The 22658-nt window shown below is 37.1% G+C and overlaps 1 protein-coding gene across 4 annotated transcripts in view; it reads right to left on the minus strand.

Moving 5' to 3' along the window:
* LOC134527617 (protein C12orf4 homolog) overlaps nt 1–22658 on the minus strand; it is a 59960-nt gene that overhangs the window by 31882 nt on the left and 5420 nt on the right. For all 4 annotated transcript variants that reach the window (XM_063360461.1, XM_063360459.1, XM_063360460.1 and 1 more), the window contains 2 exons: nt 20976–21157; nt 20133–20351 (listed from right to left, as the gene is read on the minus strand). In XM_063360461.1, coding sequence (XP_063216531.1) covers nt 20133–20351; nt 20976–21157 — 401 coding nt within the window. The remainder of the gene's footprint in view (nt 1–20132; nt 20352–20975; nt 21158–22658) is intronic.

Below are 22658 nucleotides of genomic sequence, written 5' to 3' on the forward strand. Positions count from 1 at the left end.
GAGCTGGCCCACCTCCTAAACCGATTGTTTTCCGTTGGCTTTTTATCCGCTTCGCATGAACAATGTAGAGACGAGGAATGTTTAATAAATATCAGGTGTGAATCTCGAGTACATATTATTTCAGTCGCCTGGCGTGTGGGACGCCTAGAGCCCACCTAGGTAAAGATTAGAGCATTACACGAGTGTACCAGCGTGCCCGCCGCTGAGAGCGGGTGTTAGGGGCCAACGAAGCAGTATTAGGGTTGTGTGTCTCGTCACACTTGGGCGACGTCACGGCCCGAGAAAGGAGTTTCGCCGGGACCACGTGCCCACAAATCACGTAGTGGCGCCCAAACTCAGTATCCGCCGCCTTAGACAACCCTGTGCGATAGAAAATGTCGCCCAAAAGCATGGGGCGAGGCACAACACGAAACAACACAGAAACCTGGAGCGCGTGAGTTGAGTGGTTTTGGGCCGGCGCGCAGCGGAGCGGCCGACCGGTAACGGGAATTCCACCGGGCCACGTGGCCACGGAATGCGCGCAAACAACAGGTGCGGACAGTAACCAGTGACGAACAGAAATGACTTTCATACCACGGGTACTAACATCTTCTAGCATGGCGTCAGTCAAGGTAGAGAACTTGTTTAATCTAAGTGACTTATACTGTAATGAGTGCGCACGCCCGAGACACGTGGGTGGTGTGACGGGGGACACGGCTCACGTGTGCGACAGCAACGACCACGTGGCTCTCATACCACGTGGGAGGGCAATCCCGGTCGAGCCGGTCGACCTGCCGGAGTTCGCGGAAAAAAACTGTGACGACCCGGGGAAGTTCGTGTGAATGTGCGAGGACCGGCTGAGGCGTTACGGGGTCCCGGAGGCCGAGTGGGCGGAGCACGTTGGTCGCGTCCTGAAGGGGGACGCCAAGACCTGGTGGGCGCTCATCGGCGAGTTTGACACGGATTGGACGGAGTTTGTATGGAGGTTCCAGGCATGCTTCGCCAACATCCGCGCCGAGATGAAGGTGCGTGCTGAGCTGTACTGCTCGGAGCAAGGAGCCGCGGAGTCCGCGGAGGCGTTCGTGATCCGCAAAGCATGTCTTCATCGACGCTTGTATCCGACGGGCAAAAGGTTCTTGCTCGTGGTCACAAGACTGCTTCAGTCGGTGGGTGGAGGCGTACCCCTTGCCGAACTGCAGGGCGGGGACGATCGCGCGGGCCTTGGAGACGGAGTTCTTTCCCCGATGGGCGTACCCTCAGGTACTACTCACGGATAACGCCACACAATTCTCAGGGCGCAGGTGGGCAGAGCTATGTGCGAAGTGGAGAGTCCGACCACACACCACCCCGATATACCACCCCCGAGCGAATCCCACAGAGAGGCGTAACCAAGACCTCAAGACCCAGCTGAGACTGCGTGTGGGGGACGACCAAACTCAGTGGGACCAACTCTTACCGGATATACTGTACTGCCTGTGACGTCGAGTGAACATAGTTACCGGTGAGTACCCGGCCACGCTGGTGCAAGGACAGAACCTCCCCTTACCCGGACAATACCATGTCGAGGGGCTCGACCCAGATCGCAAGACAGTCAGCCCCGAGGAGAGAGCCAGAGACCTCGATGGAGCCCGCGAGGCCGCGCGACGTAACCAGGCGGACCACACAGAGAGTAGTACACCTCGCACGAGACCCCCGGCCAACCTCGAGCCATGCCAGATGGTGTACACCCGACACCACCCCTTGTCGGCCCGGAAGCAGAACTTCTGCGCCGGACTTGCACCCAAATGGATCAGCCCCGTCCCGATCGTGGACACGATAGGCCCCACAGCCGTGGTGGTCAAGTTGCAGACGGGCCGCAGAGCAAAGTATCATCGGGATGCAGTGAGGCTGGCGGTCGAGGAAGGGGATGGCCCCAGATCAAGCGACACGGACCGAAGCGACACAGAGGGCCCAACCATGTCAACCCCCTCGAAAGGCGACGACAAATATGGTAAATGGACAATATAGGAAACTCGCCAAAAAAATGTGAGACATGTAATGTCAGCGCCCCTAGCGGCTAGAACTGGTTAAACGATGATAATGCGTTTGTTCATGCTGGATTTGGCGGTTTTGAAAGCGCGTGGAGCAAAAGATATTTACCAGAATTGTTATTCACGATGGCTGGGAAAATTTGTGCAGTGTTTGGCTGTAATAATTACAATGTTACGAACTGTTCAAAATCTTTTTTTCGATTTCCGAGGGACGAGAATCAGTAAGTTACATTTGTTGCAGTCGGCAGTTTGCCTCTCGTTTTATCTATAATTGTTTAACATTTTAAAGTTGCATGTTATTGCAATGCCGCTTTATTGATCATATGCTATTACTTTTCCTTTCAGGTGCAAACAATGGGTCGTTAAATGCAAAAGAGCTGACCTGGATGTGATTCTCAAAAAGAAAGGAGCTTGTTCCTTGTACACTAGAACTGTTTGTTCAGAACACTTTCGAAAAGAGGATTATCGCAACCCTAATCTGCCGTCGCAAGGGTAAGAATTAAGGCTGTGATAGAAATATGTTTGTGTGGCTATTATGTGCAATTTAAGCACAAGTTTGTATAAAGAGGCTCAAGGAATTGAGAGAGTGAGGTTAGGGGAAAGACGGGAGAGAGCCTTGCCACCGGGTGGAAGCCCAATTGCAAGGTTTTGTATTATTATTATTATTATTATTATTATAACCTGCACTAACTTGAAATTGTAAATGTTTATGTATTAAATCTTAAGAAAAAAATTTCAAGTCTGAAAGTAGTTACATAGGCCTTAATTAGCTTCTGTGGTTACACTGAACATTATAATATTGAATAAAAATTGAAGAAATTTACTTTGAACATCCCTTTTAACAACTCACGTCTCAAGTTTTTTGTTTATTCTGTATGTTATTACTTTCTTCAGTTAGCTGTAATAGATGAAGCTGTAAAGAAATTGAAGGTAACACAGCTGTAGAATGTTAACAACATTAGATTTAGATTAAGTTAAGATTCAAGGATATGACAACTAGTTAGTGCTTACAAAATCAGTTGTCCAATTACTTGTGTCCAAATGAAATAGCTGGGTCTATGAATCCAGTATATGCAAATTTGATTCTAACCTAGAGTGACGAAGGTTAACTCCCATGTGTCAGTATAGCTTACAATTATTATTTATAAATTTAAGTGAATACGTGTACAGAGTAATACAGCAAATCCAAGCTTATCTTTATGTGCATTTATTAATTTTCTAGTTCCACTATAATTTTTTATGCACATTTATTTTCATTTTCATTTTCAATTTTAAACATCATTTTTTGTGAGCTTTTCATTGGTGATTTTTAACATTACATTACTGTTTAACATCTGTTCAAGTTTCAGACATAGCTATATTAGAACTATTGAAAGTTTGAATGAAATTTTGTCGAAAACTTTGTTGGTTATTTTTGTGCCAATGTGATTGTACACAATTAATTAAGTGTAATTAGCAATGTGTTACGATTAATTTAATCTAACCTTTTTAAAATTTTAATGTAATGTTGCAACCTAAACATGTTCATAGCTTACATTTAGTTTTGGCAGCAAGATATTAAATGGTGTTAGAATATACTTTTTGCCATTTAGCAAGCAGGTTTTCTTTGGGAGCTCCTGTTTTGCCATTTTTGCATTTTGTCGTTTCTTCATCAGCATGGAGTGGTGTTAAAAAAATCTCTTCACTCCTCAATACCAATTTTAATCATATTATTAAACACTACTGTTGCAAGAAATTGCTTATAGATTTTAACTCTTTCATTCACTGATAATCGTATGTTTTTGTACATAAACCTTTACTAACCTTTTAAGTGTAAAATGTTGTATTTAATTACAACACTTTAGTACAACATAAGTTAAAAATATTTTCTGATTCTATTCACAGTTTGTTGAAAGGTGTTGTGCCAACGCAGAATCTCCCTACTTCAAGTGGAAACTCCAACCAGCGTAAGAGCCCAAAAAAAAGAAAGATGAGGTCTCCAACAAAAATAAAAATGAACTCTCCCACAAAAAGAAAGATGAGCTCTACCATTGTTGGAATGGCGCATAATTCAAATGATGCGGTGTTACAATCAGGTACTTACTGTTATACATTAGTTCAAGTATAATTTGTAAAAGCAGAAAGTCAACCATAAGACTTAGTGCCAGTTTCTCTCTGTTTAATTTTAACAGAAAACAAGATTAACAAAATTTGCTTAAGTGTTAGGGTCAGAGTGGTGTTTCACCACTATCACCACAAGTTTATATTAATCAAGATTTGCAAAACTTGCCTCTTGAACAGCAGCAGTCTGAGTTTCCAGTGTATGAATGTGTTGGTGCTTTTGACTTATACCTACGTGTTTACTGATGTTTTGATGTTATTTTCAAAACATGTGTTGCAGGTATAAGTCAAAAGCACTGAAGTAATACAACACCACCTAGAACAAACTTTCCAAAAATTGTATAGCCCAAAAATAGAACATTCCACTGCTCACAAGGTCATTTATTGTGTATGTCTGTTCAAGCTTGCCAGATATGGGCATGCTCACACAGTGTTACGGTACCTGATGTCAATTCACATTATGGTTTATGAGTGTTTGTGTTATCCTGCAACTGCCAACTTAAATAGTTATAGATTTGTGCTGTAGTTTTTCAAAACAATGTTAAGGCCACAGCTGATCTGGAGAGTTTCTATATGTGAGATTTGGTCTTGAAGCAGTGATAATAGCTACTCAGACATGCCCACTTAGTGTTACAACATCCCTAACCGCAAGGCTCTTGTATGCAGTGTGTAAATTTGGCCCAATTTTTATATGACCTGATATTGTCTAAACATATGTTATTTGTTTATTTATTTGTCTTTTTTGAGGAAGTTATGTAGGCTCCCTTTACTCTTTAAGAAATTGAAAACAGCTCAGCTTGGAGCGGCAATACTTGGCGTCTCTGGGGTAAGACTGTTTATGCTTATAGGAAATCTTCAATAACACAACAAAATTGTTTTTAAATCCTAACATCCTGTGTAACTGTGTTCAGAATTACACCATTGTTTCGAACCAATGAAAATATGCAATTTCACACTCCAAAAGTAAATTTAGCCTCATTTATAATGAAACAAGGCAGCTTAGCATATTCTAGTACTTTTTAACCCTGCTATTTAAAGTTTCAAGTTGTTTTCCTTAATATGGATGTAACATACATTGTTTGTATACTGTACATTAATTGTAAATACGACCAATATTCTGCAGTAAGTAGTCATTAAACATCTCACCATTTCACCCTAAATAAACACTGAATTTTACAGTAATGTATCATAGACACAATTCAGCCATTTCATCTGGGAAAAATATTTAAACTAAAAATCATACAATAAAACACAATGGCATAGTTTTGTGCCAGTAATGAATAATTTAGGAGAATTCTATTGGATACCTCAGCATCTAGATAATGATAGTTCATTGCTATGTTATTAACAACAATATTTGGTATTAATATACATTTCCTTATGTAAAAATACATCCGTGAAATACATTATATATCAAATAAATTTCACCTACTGTTAATAACATTGATGTTCATGTCACATTTGTGATGTCATTACGTGTATAATAATAACATGAGGTATTTGGTTAGGGCATTAAGTTGTAATCTGTAATGCATTAGTTAGTAGCCTGTTCTAACAAAAAACTTTCACAAATTGAATGTGTAGTTTCTATTACATGTTACTTGTGTGTGGTTTTTCTGTCTTTGATAAAATTGTAATTGAAAATATGAAAATTTTCTGTAACAGTTAAAATGTGCATTTACTAATTCATTTTAATCTATTTTAGATGATATTCTTCCTGATGCCAGAGATCCAAAGCGAAGGAGAGTGAATGTGGAGGTGGAGATGAGGTGTTTACAGGAAAAATTGCGACGTGCCCAAAAAACAATATGCAGACAAAAGAAACTGATTCGCACGTTACGGAATGATGTGGCATCCTTGCGGCAGCAAAATTCATCATCGAGTGTAAAATGTTGTCAATGATTTTGTTGGAAAAAATAGCATTTTGTTGTCTCTGTTGAAAACCAATGCTAAGAAAAGCAGAGGTCGACGCTACACAGAACATAGCAAAACATTTGCTTCTGCAATCTATTATTGCTCTCCAAGAGCATATAATTTTTTGCGGAAGTATTTCTGTTTACCCACAGTGAGATCTTTGCGCTTGTGGCTGCAGAATCTCTCGGTAGCCCCTGGTATCAACCAGAACATTATGAAGTTGCTGAAATTTAAAGTGACTCAGTTATCAGTGCAAGATCGAGTTGTTAGTCTTGTGTTTGACGAGATGTCTTTGAAAGAGAATGTGACATACAATTCAAGTGCTGACTTCTTTGAAGGATACCCAGATTTGGGTGAAGAATTAAAGTGTGGGTATTCATCACCAGGCGAGCCACTAACGTTTGCTAATCAGGCAACTGTTGTAATGGTTAGAGGCCTGAAAAAAAATTTCAAACAAATAATTGGGTACTTCCTCACTTCTGGTCCGATGGCAGCAGAAACCCTGAAGGAGGTTATTACACATTCTCTCAACAAAGTCCATGAAACAGGCCTTATTGTTAAAGCAATGGTATGTGACCAGGGCTCAAATAATGTAAAGATGCACAGACTGTTTGGTATTTCAGAAGATAAACCTTACATTATTTGCAATGAACAGAAGGTGTATGCATTTTTTGATGCTCCTCATCTTATAAAGTCAGTAAGGAACAACTTAAAAAAATTTGATGTTATTTACAATGGGAAAGTGGCATCGTTTCGTCATATTGTAGAATTCTATGAAAAGGACAAAATGATGAACCCTAGACTGGCTCCAAAATTAACAAGGAAACATATTGAGTTGCCACCCTTTTCACCTATGAGAGTTTGCTTGGCAACCCAACTGTTGAGTCATTCTGTGAGTAGAGGCATATTGACTCATGTAGCATTAAACAGTATGCCTAGTGTAGCTGCTTATACTGCTGATTTTATTGACAATTTTGATTTGCTGTTTGATGTGTTCAATTCTTCCCTAAAATTTGATGGCAAAGTTTATCGACGAGCCCTTTCACCTAACAGTTTGCATTGGGAGTTTTTGGAGGACATTGGGAAAAAGCTTAACACCATGAGTTTCACCAATGCCAAGAGACCAGTTCCGCCATGTGTAAAAGGGTGGCTTTTGAATATTTCATCTGTAAAGCAACTTTGGAATGAACTGAACCAGAAATTCAACTTTCAGTTTTTGCTTACCCGTAGGCTTACTCAAGATTGTTTAGAAAACATGTTTTCAATTATAAGAAGTAAAGGGTTTCACAATGTCACACCTGACTGTTCGAAGTTCAGATCTGCTATTAGGGGGGTAATGAGTAATCAAATGTTGATGCCTTCTCCTGATGGTAATTGTGAACTCGATCTGTCAAAATGTGTACTGTTAAAATCTGACTTTCATAAACATTGTGCTGGAATCACTTTGACAAGGAATGTTGATCATGTGGGTGAGGATGTGGATTTAGATATAGATATAGTGCAAGAAAATAGTGTAAGTTATGTGGCTGGATGGGCATGCTCCAAAATTGACCATGAAGAATGCAAAAAAAATTTATCATCATTTGATGAGTCATTGTCTCCTAGCAGTATACATATATCAATGAAGAAATATGAAAATGCTAAGTTTTTGTATCCTAGTGAACTGGCAGCTGTTCTTTCTCAAAATATGTATTCAGTTTTTAGAAGTAAATTCAGATTGTTCCTTGGAGAGTCACGTTCTGGTGTCAAAACAAAATTAATACATGAGTTACAGGTTCCTTCTTACTGTCCGGTATGCAAAGAGTGTCTTGCTGTATTTTGCAGCAAATTTTTCAATGTTCTTATAAAGTGTTTTTTGAAAACCAGTAACAACTTAGGAAGTAAACATTTAAGTAATAAAGAAAATAAAAAGGCAAAGAAAGTTATGCATAAATGACTTTGCATTATTATAATGTTGCTTTGAACTTATTTTCTTCAAAAAACAATCCCTGGTGTTTTTTGTGAAATGTGAATTGTATTGAAATGTGTAATGTTCAGTATGTTTGTGAATTGGTTGGTAAATTAGTGTTTGGTATAAATGTTGATTGTGCAACATAGTTTTCTGTGTGTTAAATTTGTTCAGTAGACATACTTTAATATGACTTTTTCTGTTATAAAGTCATAAGAATAATGCAGCAGCTTGTAGTTTACTACATTCAAAAGTATTTTTTTCTTGTGTTCATTTGCATTTCTTTTGTGTGTATGTTGTGTATTTTATGGAGTAAGAAAATGGCACAACTTTGTGATTGTGCCACCCTATTTAAGTGGTTTGAGTTTAAAATATATTATCATTCTGCAGTACTCTTGGCACAATGTTATGTGGCCTTTTTCGTTCATTCACAAAATTGACCATGTCATAACACTGGGAAAAGCCATTTTTGGAGCAAGGTAGCTGTATTTTAACTAAATTTGCTTTGGAATTAATTATTGGTGTCTAGCATGGCTGCAGGTAATCTTTGTAAATAAAAATTTTTCTTAGAATGTGAATAATTTATATTTTTTATTGAAATGTGAAATTACATTTGGTAATTGGTAATTTGCCTTTTGTCATTTTAAATGCCTTTAGAATGTTTGTATTTGTAATTTTAGTGGTATTCACTCATCGATCATGAAACCAGTCTAAATTATTAGTTACCGGTACTGAGATAAATGTCATTCTATGTGTACTTGTGTAGTCGGTAGCTGATATTGGTTACAGGCGAATTATTTCCTCTTCAAACTTACACTCATTCAGTTATAACACTGGAATTAAATTTATTAATTTTGTGTGTTGAATTAATATAGACCTTCCAGAGTTTGTTCACAGACTGGATTTTGGGCAGTCAAGCAGATGTAATTTCCAATTTATAAAAGTAAATAGTGATGTTCAACTTTTTGATGCAGTGTAACATTTAGTCAAACTGTGCTTTTCATTTTCTTCATCTTTGCTTGTTACAATGCAATTTTTTGTACCAAACTATTTGTGTAATTTATAAAAAGGTGTAAATACTTTTTCACAAAGCTTTACATTTATCATGTTACAGGAAGTTATAAATAGTTTTAACAGAATACTTTCACCATTTTATGAACAACAGGTTTAAAAAAAAATAATTGCATTTGTAAAAAGTGCAAGTGAAACAAAGTGTGGACATTTTCTAGCAATGCTACTAAGCACCCTGAAGTTGTGATTCAATTTTTTCTTTATAGTCTGCGACTTACCAATATATATTTCATGTGTATCATTTATACTTTTAATTAAGTAAGGGAAGGCTGCTTCAGTGCCTGTGATTTAAAGAAGACTCTTCTGTTTACTTAAAACAGTTCAAATGAAAACTTTACAGTATCTGGTTTGGCACATTTGATTGTTCTCTAAGAGTACCTATCCATATGTTTATGTAAAAGGAGTTGAGTGGGTCTTTTCACTTCTGTGTGTACACTTTGACATTATACCTAAGAAAATAGACAATCATATTAACTTTTCATTGTAGTAGACTATGTTTTAATGCCCTAGATGCACATACGAAAACATACATCACAGTAGAGGCATTGTTGATGAGCATAAAGCACCGTAATACTTTATTTAATAGTAATTTTGTATTACTTGAAAACAAACTTTACATAGTTTTGTCGTCTTCAGACTTGAAATTACGAAATTCTCTAAATTTGAGGTTTTTTAGATTTATCACAATTACAAAGTATACAATTACTTTCGTATGTTTTCAGGTTTAAGAGATTATAAGGTTTTTGGAAATCACAAACTGCCTATCTCTTTTTCTCCAGTTGATGATTTTTCAGAATCTTTAAATAACCTTGAGGTAAATATGTAAGCACTGAATCAAAAGACTAATGAACGACAACTCAACATGTTTTGTAGATATTGGAGGTCAGAAAAAACATTTTAAATCTTTCCATCCCCATAGTGATTAAATTTTATAAATTTAAAAGTATTATTTTTAAGCACTTGTCCAAGTATCTTGTTAAAATTAAAATCAGGTGTTATATTAGACTATCATGTTGTTCGTGTTCTTTCTTATAGAAGTAAAGTTTATTAAAATCCTAAACTGTAATATTAAATGTAGGATATAAAATTCCATAACTTTAAAATTCATTGGAAAAAACATTTCATCCCTTTTTACTCCTTATGAGGTAAAATTCCAAATAATTTTTGAAAATATGTTATTTAAATTTGTTATCAAACTGTCATTGCGAAGAAAAAATTTATAGTTAGATGTAATATGTAAGTATACATAAATAAAAAATATTTTTTATCACATTTTAAGAATCTGACTTGGGCATTGTTAAGTAAGCAACACATCAATATCTGAATGGATTCAATGAAAGAAAATTAGTGGAAAATACATTTCACCTATTTTTTGTCCTGTAAGGGCTGATTTCACAAATAAAATCCTTAGTGCTTGTTTATGCCTTGAGAAGAGCTCACACTCGAGTTTGTAGTTTTTAGGTCAAGTGCTCTGCATCAAGATGTGAAATTTGTATCAGTTTAATTCTTTATATTTTGTTTACTTGTAACAGTAAAGTTGTGATGCCTGATAAAGTACTTATATTGCAGGCTAATAAAAATACCAATTGACATTAAATATGTAAGAACTATTGGAGCACCCGCTTATCAAGTAAATTTATGACAACAGTTAATCAATTCTAAGTCTTCATACAACATTTCTGCATTGGTCAGCCTTCCTGTGAAATCATGGATATACTACTTGAAGATAACTAAGAATGCATGAGGAAAAGAACAATCGTGGCACCCAAATAAAGTTCTCAATGTGTATCCAAGCTAATTTTAATGACATGTACAAAAAATATAAAGTTGATTAGATTTTGAGTCCTTTCTTAAACTTTAAAAATTATGAAAAGAATTATATATTCCTAGTAAATACCGTATTGGTCCGAATATAAGGCGACCATTTTTACATAAACGAGAGATGCAAAAATTGGAAGTCGCCTTATTTTCGCACCCAAGACGTCAGAACCGCAAACATTAGTTCCAAGCTGAAAGCTACAGTAGAAACATTGTTTAACAAAACGTTCACGATTTTTTATATTAACTAAAACTTTGTTACCTCACACGGGGAAAAACAATAAATCCACCTAATATTGCAGTAATTTACAATTGTTTGAAGTTGAAAATTAAAATATTTGTTCTTGAGTAAAAACGTGAATGTTGAAGCATCTCAAAATGGCAACCTTTTATTTCACAATTCATATTTGTACTTTGTGTACAATCGCGTGTTAACATTTACGGTAATTTATCTTCAGATTTTTAACTGAAATATTTGTACTAAAATATCACAGTTATTTTCAGAATGATTGTTTACGTTTACAAACATTTCGGATGTAATGTATGGAAATTCACGGCTGCCAAGTGCCAACTGTCTTTCCACAATATTTCTTTGTTGTAAAACGAACATTGCCGAACACGCTCGAAGACGCCATATTAACAGGAATTTGGTACGTTGCTTCAAAAGCTATTTTAATAATCCACTCTTTATTTATGTAAAAACCTTTCATAATTATAATAGATTATTCTTTCAAATTCATAGAACAGACTCTCTCTGTCAGAGAGTAATATGGACAAATATACGCTGTCACGTAACCGAAGTTATTCATGGCCGTATGCTTCATCATGTCAGCTAGCCACTTGTTTTGTTCCGGCAAGATGCATTCTTTGTTTGCTTTTTTTACGTTAAACACACTACTAAATAGTAATACACCTTGTTCTGTGGTAATACGTAGCTTAAGTCAAACGGAAAGTTAAATGCTGTATTTTAAGAGTGATTAATAGCCATTGTAAAAATTTTAAATTCGTAGATACAGTAAACTGTGAAAAATGAACAATCACACATCTGTGGAACGGCGGGGAACGAGCTCTAGACAAATAAACAGCTCTGAAGATGACAATTATGCAGCTTCATTAGAGTAAACACGAAAAAATTTCTAGTGTAATATTTAAAAGTGTAAATATTTTCTAATTGTTTTCTTTTGACTTTTAGGGTAGGCCATTCAAACTTATTTTAAATAAGTAAAGTGATAAATATAAATTAATTGTTATACATAAATGCAAAAACGATTTATCAACACAAAATGTATGTCTAATGAATTTTCACATTAATTTCTACCAAAAATTATTTTTACATTTGTTTGGCCTCCTGAAACTGCAGGTCGCCTTATATTCGGGGTCGCCTTATATTCGGGCCAATACGGTATATGAAAATGTATGTGCCAAGTCATTACTTGCAGTATTGTTGCATAATGTGTGTTCATTTTATTTAATTTACAGTTACTCTAGTAACATTATGTATTTATTTTTGTGTTTATGCAGAAATAAATTTTTTTACATGTCAGTGGCAAGTTGTTTCTTTTTTGTTGTAATGCAGTCTTGCAGTTTGTGTGCGCCCTATACAATCCATTGATTGAATCATACATGTACTGGTAAATGTGTAGAGACCTGCATTGATCCTTTCCTACCATTTCCATTATTACAACTTGCTACAGAAGAGCATATGCAACTGATTGCTTTCATATTGCTTTCTTTCAGAAACATAACATCTCTGTACTTGATAGTAGATGGAAACAATATTTGAATCGAAGACATTGCGTGATGTAAGCAATACAATTTTCAGTTGTACCTTACAGGCTTCTTAATTTGTGTTTCCATCTTAAATCTTCAAATAGTGGCTGTACAGTAAATAAAGTTTAGGCCTATGGAAAAAGATATTCAACAGAACCAATTCTTCTTGGTTACAGTAAATTACACTATACACACGTTTACACTGCGGCAACTTTGAGTATTCACCTGGTTGCACTCAGCTTTGAGTACATTTGAGATGGTAACACTTTGTTTTCTGATATGCATAGTAGAATTGGATAGTTTTGGCCCTCTATAAATATCTTATTATGTCTTTCGAGCAGACTAAGGGGAAAACAAGGCAGAAAAATCTGAAGATACCAGAGATGCCCAACTGACCTGTATCATCCAGATAAATTTTCCACATATGAAAATTGGGTATTTACTCTTCTGGTAATTGAACCAGGACTGCCTTAGTATGTTAGTACTTAACTACCACAGACAGTATTTGCGTACAAAAAAAAAGCCAAATAGGTACATTATCTTATCTGGATTCCTCTTCCCCCTCCAGTTTCCCTCTGTGACATTCAATAAAGTAATTGACTGCATACCTGAAAATTTTTATAAGACAGGTCATAAGCCTAAGTTTACATTTGAATTTGGCCTAATCAGTACATGTGGGCCCCACATCATCCTGACCTTGCAGGAAAAAATCTGCTAGCATGTAAACTATTGATTGTCTCTCATAAACTCTTCACCATGAATGGTGTTAGGTCTGAGTAGGCATTAAATTCTTGACTTTTATGTAACTAAAACTTGTTCAGAATAAATGTAACATTTTAAGAATAACATTTAAAAAAAATCACAATCTGTTACAGCACACATTTTGACAATAACGATAGCATTAGATGTTTTCTTATTTAAATACAAAATCCTGAATAAAAAATTGCTCAAATAGTTATTTTTTTTTAAATTAAAACAGTAATTGCGAGATATAACTTAATTTATGTATGGTACTACATTAAAATTTTGGTTAGAAGTACTTATTAACATGACCTTGTTTAGTGTACTAGATAAGCTTTTTTTTTCCTTCAAAAATAGCATTATGCTGGGAAAGATCTTATTTCCACTTTAAGTTTACACTTTTATTAAGAAACAAGAATGTGATATCATTGAATTTTCCTAGCTGAACAACATTTGTTGCCTCGAAACTCGAAATAATCGTACCTCAATCTACCATTAAAACCCATGTACATTTGAACTTCCCGGGTGATTCGCCAGTTCATGCCGCTAGGTGCGCTACAGTATCACGTCTCGCGCATCAACTGTTGTGAAAGGCCGGAGTTTCCTATATTGTCCATTTACCATATTTGGCGACGACGCTGAGTTCCGGAGGTTCCCGATCAGGGCAGCAGAGGACGCGCCTAAACCGAGGCGACTGGCCACAAGCCTTGGAGATCGGCTGACACCATTCCGCGGGTTCTTACAAGACGCTGTGACAGGAGGGACGGGGAAGGGGCACGAACCACAACCCATCGTCTGGGAGCTGGGAGACGACGAAACAGAACCGGTGGAGGCCGAGGAGGAATGGCTGAAATGGCCACTGCACCTATCCTTGGCGAACTCGACTTTCCGAGTAACGATTGAGGAACCAGAGGAACCCGAGCAAGAACCGCACTCAGAGACCCTAGGGGGGAGCATCACGGGGGCTACGGCAGCTGGACACCACTACAACCTCCGGTCGTGCAATCCGGCTTCGATGCCCAGATGTTGCGGGCTGTACGCCACAGCAATGTGCGAATGCTCCAGTCCAGACCCCTCACCGGCGAGGGCCCCGACGTCCTCAGCATCATAACCTGCCTGCCAACGACACCACGCCGGAGAAGAAGACACAACTGACACATCGGGCTTCTTCGGGGGGGGGGGGGGGGGGGGGGCAATTGACGTCAACCAGGGCTGCGCCCTCCCTTGAGCCCGATGTGTCCCCTGTTCCACCAGCGCCACCACCCTCTGTTTGGACCGCCCACCACGGTGACGTGTGCATGCGCGCGTGTGTGTGTGTGAGCCGCAAGAGGCGTTAGAGACAGTGCAACGGGCTAGAAACGCAAAATAGTAATTAATTAATAAGTAAAGAAACAAAGGACTATGTATTGTGTGTATATATAATTTCGCCCAGTGTTTAGTCTTAAGTCACAGGAAGGACGGCGCAGCGCCACACGTGGCCGCTACAGGAACTACCGACGAATAATCTTTAGACAATAATTAATTAAGTATATTGTTATGAAATCAGATGGAAGTCTCAGAAATTGTCATTTAATTATTACTAATTTTTAAAAGGGTAAACTATGTTAGTAATTAGATTAATTATAAGTTAACGAGCTAACGGGAACTCGAGTGTTGGAAGACGCCATGACATCCTGTTGACCGGCCAGTCTTGTTCTTCCGCCGCTCGAAGTGGGACGCTCCCGCACCTTGTCGACATCATTGTTTGGTAATATCTGATCCGTTAGCATCCGTTTCGCATATTTTTATCTAAATCACTTTCTTTCTGTCTTCGAGGCCTACTCCGGGTGGTAGACTGTTTCAATAAGAATTTAAGCTCCTCGAGCAATTAAAATTTAACTTCGTTACGTTATTTTGGTCAGGCCACGTGGTGACCTGGCCCACCTCCTAAACTGATTGTTTGCCGTTGGCTTTTTATCCGCTTCGCATGAACAATGTAGAGACGAGGAATGTTAATAAATATCAGGTGTGAATCTCGAGTACATATTATATCGGTCACCGGTGCCCCGGTGTAAACGCCTGGCGTGTGGGACGCCTAGAGCCCACCAAGGTAAAGATTAGAGCATTACACGATTGTACCAGCGAGCCCGCCGCTGAGAACGGGTGTTAGGGGCCAACAAAGCAGTATTAGGGTTGTGTGTCTCGTCACACTTGGGGGATTTCACGGCCCGAGAAAGGAGTCTCACCGGGTCCACGTGCCCATAAATCACTTGGTGGCGCTCAAATTCAGTATCCGCTGCCTTAGACAACCCTGTGTGATAACAACTTCTTTTAATGACCATCACAATAGTGTGTCCATATTTTGTGGTGGTGTAGTCCATGGTTGTTGACACATTTTTTCCCACTTCTGTTGCATGTGATGTGGGGGGAAAAAAACTCTGAATATTTGCTGCATGTTTAAAATATAGCTTAGTGTTCATTGTTTTTGATTATTTATTTTATTTACTACTATTTGTAACTACTTCACCAACACTACAGTTAATTATGAAGTCCCATTATAAATTAAAAAAACTGTATTTATTTAGCACAAATGACTTAACCTCAACTGTGAACATTGGTAGACGACAAACTCACGAGGTATGCTATGTTAATTAAATATTCATTAGTAAACAAATATTCATTATTTCAAAGTGTAGTTTACTATTCGTATTTATATTCTAAAATTTTAATATATTCTCATAAGCCCAATACATACATTATCTTGGGAGTATTTCCTTATAAAACCCAACAAGAAAAAGTGATCACTTGAGAGTGATGCGACCCACTATGAAAGTGTTAAATTTTCAAAGATCCAGCAGCAGAAAAAGAGATGTTCACGGAAGCCACTGCAGCTTTCCTTGTGGCCCTTTATGGGGGTCACATGAACAACCAAATTGATGAGCTACCGTACGGTAACTTCACTTTGCTAATGCGGCTATAAAACACAAAATTCAATTTGGCATGACTACCTCCAACTAGGGATTCAGCTGAATTTCATGCATATAAAAAATCAGCAAGTTCAAACATTATAAAGATGCCCTCAGCTGGAGCTGGATGAAGCATATTGGTGGCCTAACTCTATTCCCAATGCAAAAAGGCTTGTGGCAACAGATGCAGCTGCAAGAAAACTGGACTTCAATGCTCCATTGTATGTATTCATTGTAGATTCTAGTCCTGCGGTAATGCACCAAAGGTTGAATTCAACATGGAAGAAGAAAAGTTAGAAGATCTACCGACAACTGGTTGAAGTGGTGAATTATATACAAAACCTGGGCTAAAACAACAAAAACAGATGATTTTTAATTTAAGATTTTGAACATATCAAAAAAATAAAATTGAAGATGTATTTTTTAATTAAGTAATAGTGAAACATAGGTTTTTGTATATGAATAAAACATTTGAATTTCTCATTACCAAAAAATTATTCCCCAAAATTTTGCATGAATCTCAAGTATTATGTGTTCTTTTATGTACTTCATACATGAACTACATGTAGATATCACATACATAATGGATTAAAATTTTACATTCAAGCACACTAATTTCAACACAGGGCGATAATTGTAGTTTCCAGTCCAATTTTACTAATATGATTTTTAACATTTCTCTGCTTCTATTGCAAGTAATTACAACCATTTTTTAATTAATTTGGTCAAAAAAGTAATATCTAAAAAATGGTTTACTATGCATTTTGCACTCAACTGCACAGAAAAATACATTATTTAGGAAAAACCAAAAAAAATTTTTAACTTGCAATTTTTGAAGATTTTCAATGCCCTGTATCTCAGTATCTGTTCAGAATTTCTTATCATGTTTTGCATGAAACTGGAAGTAAAATGTAATGCATTTTATTATTGTCAATGAGGTATTTTTGCTTAAAATGCACTAGAAGTGAGTTATTGAGGAAAAACTGAAAAATAGTGCCTTTTCTGACTAGTTTTTTTTCAATATAGCAGAAAATGCACAAGTGAGGGAAGTTCGAAAAATTGGGTTTTTAAAGAGGGGGTTAAAACATTACAAATACCAAAAAAATCAAAATTACTCCACCTTTTGCAACCCAAAATTATATCTATACTGGGCTTTTGTTTACACATGTCATAATTAAGCACGAAATAAGTTAGTTTAAGAACAGTTATGATTCTACATATAAGAAAAAAGTTATTTTATTTGATTCTCATAAGCGCAACTTTTATAACGTAATTGTATAACTTTCAATTTCAACCAACAGAAACGTGATATAACTATCAAGTGATTTACTGCATTTTACTAGCAAAGCGCAAGTCGAGATGTGTAAACTTAATATTCCTGGCCAAAAAATACTGTAATTTTGACAAGACTCACTGTTTTCCAAATCATTAACAGTTCTTACTAGCATTCAAAATAAGATATGATTCCTTTAAACTTAGCTAAAGAATCAACGGTTCAGATTCTTGGTAGAATCGGTGGAATCAAAACACCGAAAAATCAACATGCCCAAACCCAATTATTTTTGAAGGGTAATTGTGGCAGTGGGCTACAATAATTTATTTCTTCCCCCTTAAAGCCTGACATGTGACTTACACAAGGTGGCAGGAATTGTTTCAAGTAATCTAAATTAAATGCTGGTTTGCACATGAGTTTTTGTAAGCATGTCTTTCATATAACATGACTAGAGACAGGTGTTTTTTGCGATGCGCGAAATATTAACGAAATTAATATACATAAACTTAAAAATGCGAAATTATCAATTATTTAGAGAAATCACGAAAAAAATTATGGAAAAACACACTGAAAATAGCTAGACGTCCGTATTTTGAAGACTCGATAACAGCAGTCGATTATAATCAATTGTTAACGACTTTTGATAGTCTAGGAAGTCGTATTCGTGTCGCACTATCGCCTCGCCAGAGTCGCCACTTGCCACAGTTTGTTAAAATGGCGTGGATGTAATCAAACGGTTTTTCTCGGTTTCTTTCGTAAAACGTTGATTTTAAAATGGTTGTGACAGTATTTGACAGGGCGGCGGAGTTTGCGAGCAAAGGATTCTATGTCTTTGACAAAGTGCAAAAAATTCTCGTGTGCAAGTACTGCAACGTTAGAATAGAGTGGCAACGGAAAGACACGTGCTTGAAACACATAAAAAACAGTGCCTTGCATAACAAAAACAAGGAAAGTCAACAATCCGGTTCAAAAAGGCAAGTTTCGCTGGAATCAGCCTTGTTGGCGGCAAAAAAAGCAAAATTTGACAAGAATGAGTTCATTATGTCAACAACTCGAGATTTTTTCGAAGCGAACATACCGATTGAAAAACTGAATGACCCGAAACTTCATCAATGCACAAGTACATTGCCGGTAGGTGCTAATGCGTACAATATTTTAACAGTTTTGTCCATTCTTAAGCAGATAAACAGAACGTTACGATAATAAATTTTGTTAGGCCTACCTACTCTTGAAATATTCATATAGCTGCGAGTCGTGTTTTTTTACAGCACTTATTGGAAAAAGTTGATATAACCTAGCCACAGGTAAAAATAGACGTAACTTATTTGTTTTTAGGTTAGGACATTTTTTTTTTGTCAGTAAATTTATTAAAACAGTTTCCAGTACTGAGCTTTGTAACATGTTTAGGCCTAGTAAATACAATATGCATTTTTTAAAACCTGAACAATGCAGACAAACTGTGTAGTTCTACTCTTAAATGACATATTAAACACATTCACGTAGAACTTATATTAATAAACCTCATATTGCAGTTTTAAAATTAACGAAATTTTTGACGAAACTATTGATAAAATAGCGAAAAATATACCAAAATCATTTCGTAAAAAGTAACGAAATTGTGCAAATTTTTGACCGAAAACACCTGTCTCTAAACATGACATATAACATGATGTGTTTTTCATGTATTTAGTTTTATTTATTAATTTAGTTTATACATTTGAAAATGCTCACCAACAGCTTTAGTGGTGGGCACAACACATAGATACAAGAAATGAGTAACAAATAACAAGTGGTCACTGCAAATATGTGGACCCCCATCAGCACTATGAGCAGGCAAGCACAACCTGTGGGAATCTGCAGCAGGTAGGCGCAAGCGCAATTGTTCAACACACGAGGGTGAGTGGGCCACGTACTTGCAATGACCAAAACAGAACAGAAAAAAAAAATAATTAAAATTAACATAAAATAATAATATATATGTTTTTAAATATAGTTTTAACAAAATTGAAAAAAAAAATTGTCTTGAGAACAAAGTATTTAAAACAATTTGATGAAAATACAAAATATAAAATGTTCAGTTATCTTTTCTCAAGGAGAATCATAACTTAAAATTCTATGTCTGAACGTTTGAGTTCTAAGTCTACTAATTTCTAATATTAATCAATTTTGTTTTAAAATACAATTACAAAGAAAACTTACTCACAAAAAAAATGATAATGGTTGAACTGGACCCTTCCTTCACAGAAACCTGACTGCGGCCATGGGGGGGGGAGGGGGGGGGGGAAACACACCCACAAGGTTCGGGGCGAATGATGCTAGTGTATATTGCTCATAGCCACGCTCATGAATGTTTCCATACCAATTTATTGTGGTAACCATCATTACACATCCATTGTCGGTTCCTGCCTGAACGCACACAAAGGTTGATTGCAATGTTGCCACATATGCACACTGCCCTAAAGTTCCCTAACTACCAACTCATGACTACGTGAGTACCCTACCTACTAAAGCTAACAATCTCAATGCACAACAGACGCACTCACGTGGGCCGGGAGACGTGCACCTGGTGGTCTTCCAGCATCCTGACGAGCCAGTCGCGGTACTCGCGCCGCTGGTTCTCGCGCAGCGTGTCCACCTCGCTGTTCCACCGTCCCTGCAGCAGGTTCTGGTCCTCGAAGTGGCGCGCCGCCAGCGCGCTGATCTCCTGCTCCGTGCTGTACACGTGCACGCCCTCCACCGCACGCGACATCTCCTCCGTCTGGCTGCAGGGCACGGCCGCACCAACCACTGTCCCTCGCTCACACTGTATCCACCACTGCACAGATGATTTGCAGTTTAAAAGTAAGTATAATATTACATATTTTTTTTTAAATATCTACCTCAAGAATGTTATTTCAAATACTAAAAACTATAAATGTTGTTCTGTAATTTTATCACTTTACGAATTATGCACCATAAAAAAATGTTCATGGGTCTATAAGAGATCTTAGTAAACTGAAGTCTCATCACAAAATAATTTATTATTACAGAATTTGAAAATTTCACACTCGAAAAAAAAAACCATCAAAGCTTTAAACTAAAACTTACCAGCCCCTAACGACACTGCACATACTAATTAATTACAATATTATAGTAATTTTAGAGGTTTTTTTTTTGCAGAGATAGTTACAATTTCAAAGATATAGATCTGCCTCAGCTAGAAATTTTTAAAAATTGTAAATTATTTATTTTCCCTGAACACTCCAGTTTTCAGACTTTTCCAGGTTTTACCCTGACCCTTGTTTTCCAGTTATCAGACTTTTCCTGGTTTCCCCCGACTACTTTTAACACAGTCAACACTTCCATGTTCTTGACTACTCTTCCGGGGCAAGCGACGACCCACTCACCTGGCCGCCAGCTCTGCCAGCTGCTCGTCACGCTGGGTGGTCAGCTCGCGCACGGCCAGCGCATACGCCTGCTCCACCTGCAGTATTGTCTCCAGCGCCGGCGAGTGCACGAGGCGGTGGTACACAGTCGAGAAGAGCTCCTCATCGGTGGTGCCTTCCGGTTCCGCGTACTCCAGCGTCTCCTGAGACCAGTGGCGTAGCCAGGATTTGTGTATGGGGGGTGTTAAGAAGCATCCCCCCCCCCCCCCTTATTAAAGTGGGGGGTCCGGGGGTCCTCCCCCGGGAAAATTTGGATTTTAAGGTGTAAAATAGTGCTATTTTAGCAGTTTTCGGTACTTAAATTTAAATATTGTAATGGTAAAATTTTTATTAATTTTAATATGAAATTTGTTTGAGTGATGAATAAATTAATTAAAGATTTGGGGCTAAGAAGGGGGGGGGGGTTGAACTCCTAAAACCCCCCCTGGCTTCGCCCCTGCCTGAGACACCGGTCACGTCCGCCCTGCAGCAACCACTCAGCCAGCCACCAACCTGCTTTTCCCCATCCTCCATCCAATCTTAATGATCCATCCATTTTCCAAAATAAAATTAAAATGTCACAATGCACATACTCATCAAAACATCTCAAACAAACAAATCTACATAGCATGTAGAATTAACTAGAAAAGGTTTTCTACATGAAAATATTCAAATATAATGAACTGTTATCATTTTCATAAACACAAAGTATCAAACACCAAGTTAGAGAAAGCAAAAAACAATGTGTGTAAGAACAAAACTTTAAAATGATACATTATTTATTGTTAGTAAATATTATTATTTTATACTGCTTGGAATAAATACTTTTTGACTGTATTGCTAAATAAATGTTGTTTTTTTTCCACAGTAATTTATATTAATAAAAATGGACGTAAATATGTGATTAAAATAAGAAATTAATTACTAAAATTACTAATAGTTAATACATTTTTGCAATTAAGATACATACTGTCAATTTCCCTGCATATTTTCCATATTTTCTTAGTTTGCTAAAACGCTGCTCAATTTTTTTTCTTTTTAATTTAGTTTGAAAATTTTGTTTGTGGTCGAAACTTAGGCTTTTAAAAAAAGGCCACATTCACTTTTGAATTGGAAGTGTACCAACTTTAATGGGCTCTTATAGATTTATTTTATGTCATAACACTGTAAGGCAAGAATCAGTTGTTTTATACCGACCTCCACATGCATAAGGTACTGATTACCGAGCCTCAAGTCTGTTCAGAAATAATTTAGAGCCTACTGCATTCTTGGAAGTTACATTTACCTTAAAACTTACTGTACATATGCATAAAACTTGTACTCTATGCCATGTCATGTTAGATAGAATAAGATGGGGTTCACTGGTGTTGAGGTAAATTATAGGAAACAAGACTTAATTAAAAATATTAAAAATTGTGCTTTATATCTATAGTTCTGAAAAAAATGATTTTTTTGTTCAAATATCTATTTTAAAATTACCAAAAATACATACGTATGACACTTTTTATATAGTAGACTTTCGATAGTCTGGCTTTCAACAGCCTGCCATGTCCAATGGTCTGGTACCAGCGAGGAATGTTCAGACTTGAGACAATTAAGTGCACATAAGCTAAAAAACCTATAATTTTTAACTTAAGTCGAAAACACTTTTCCAGTGGTAATCGA

This window comes from Bacillus rossius, chromosome 1 (assembly GCF_032445375.1).
Source record: "Bacillus rossius redtenbacheri isolate Brsri chromosome 1, Brsri_v3, whole genome shotgun sequence".
Lineage (NCBI taxonomy): Eukaryota > Metazoa > Arthropoda > Insecta > Phasmatodea > Bacillidae > Bacillus > Bacillus rossius.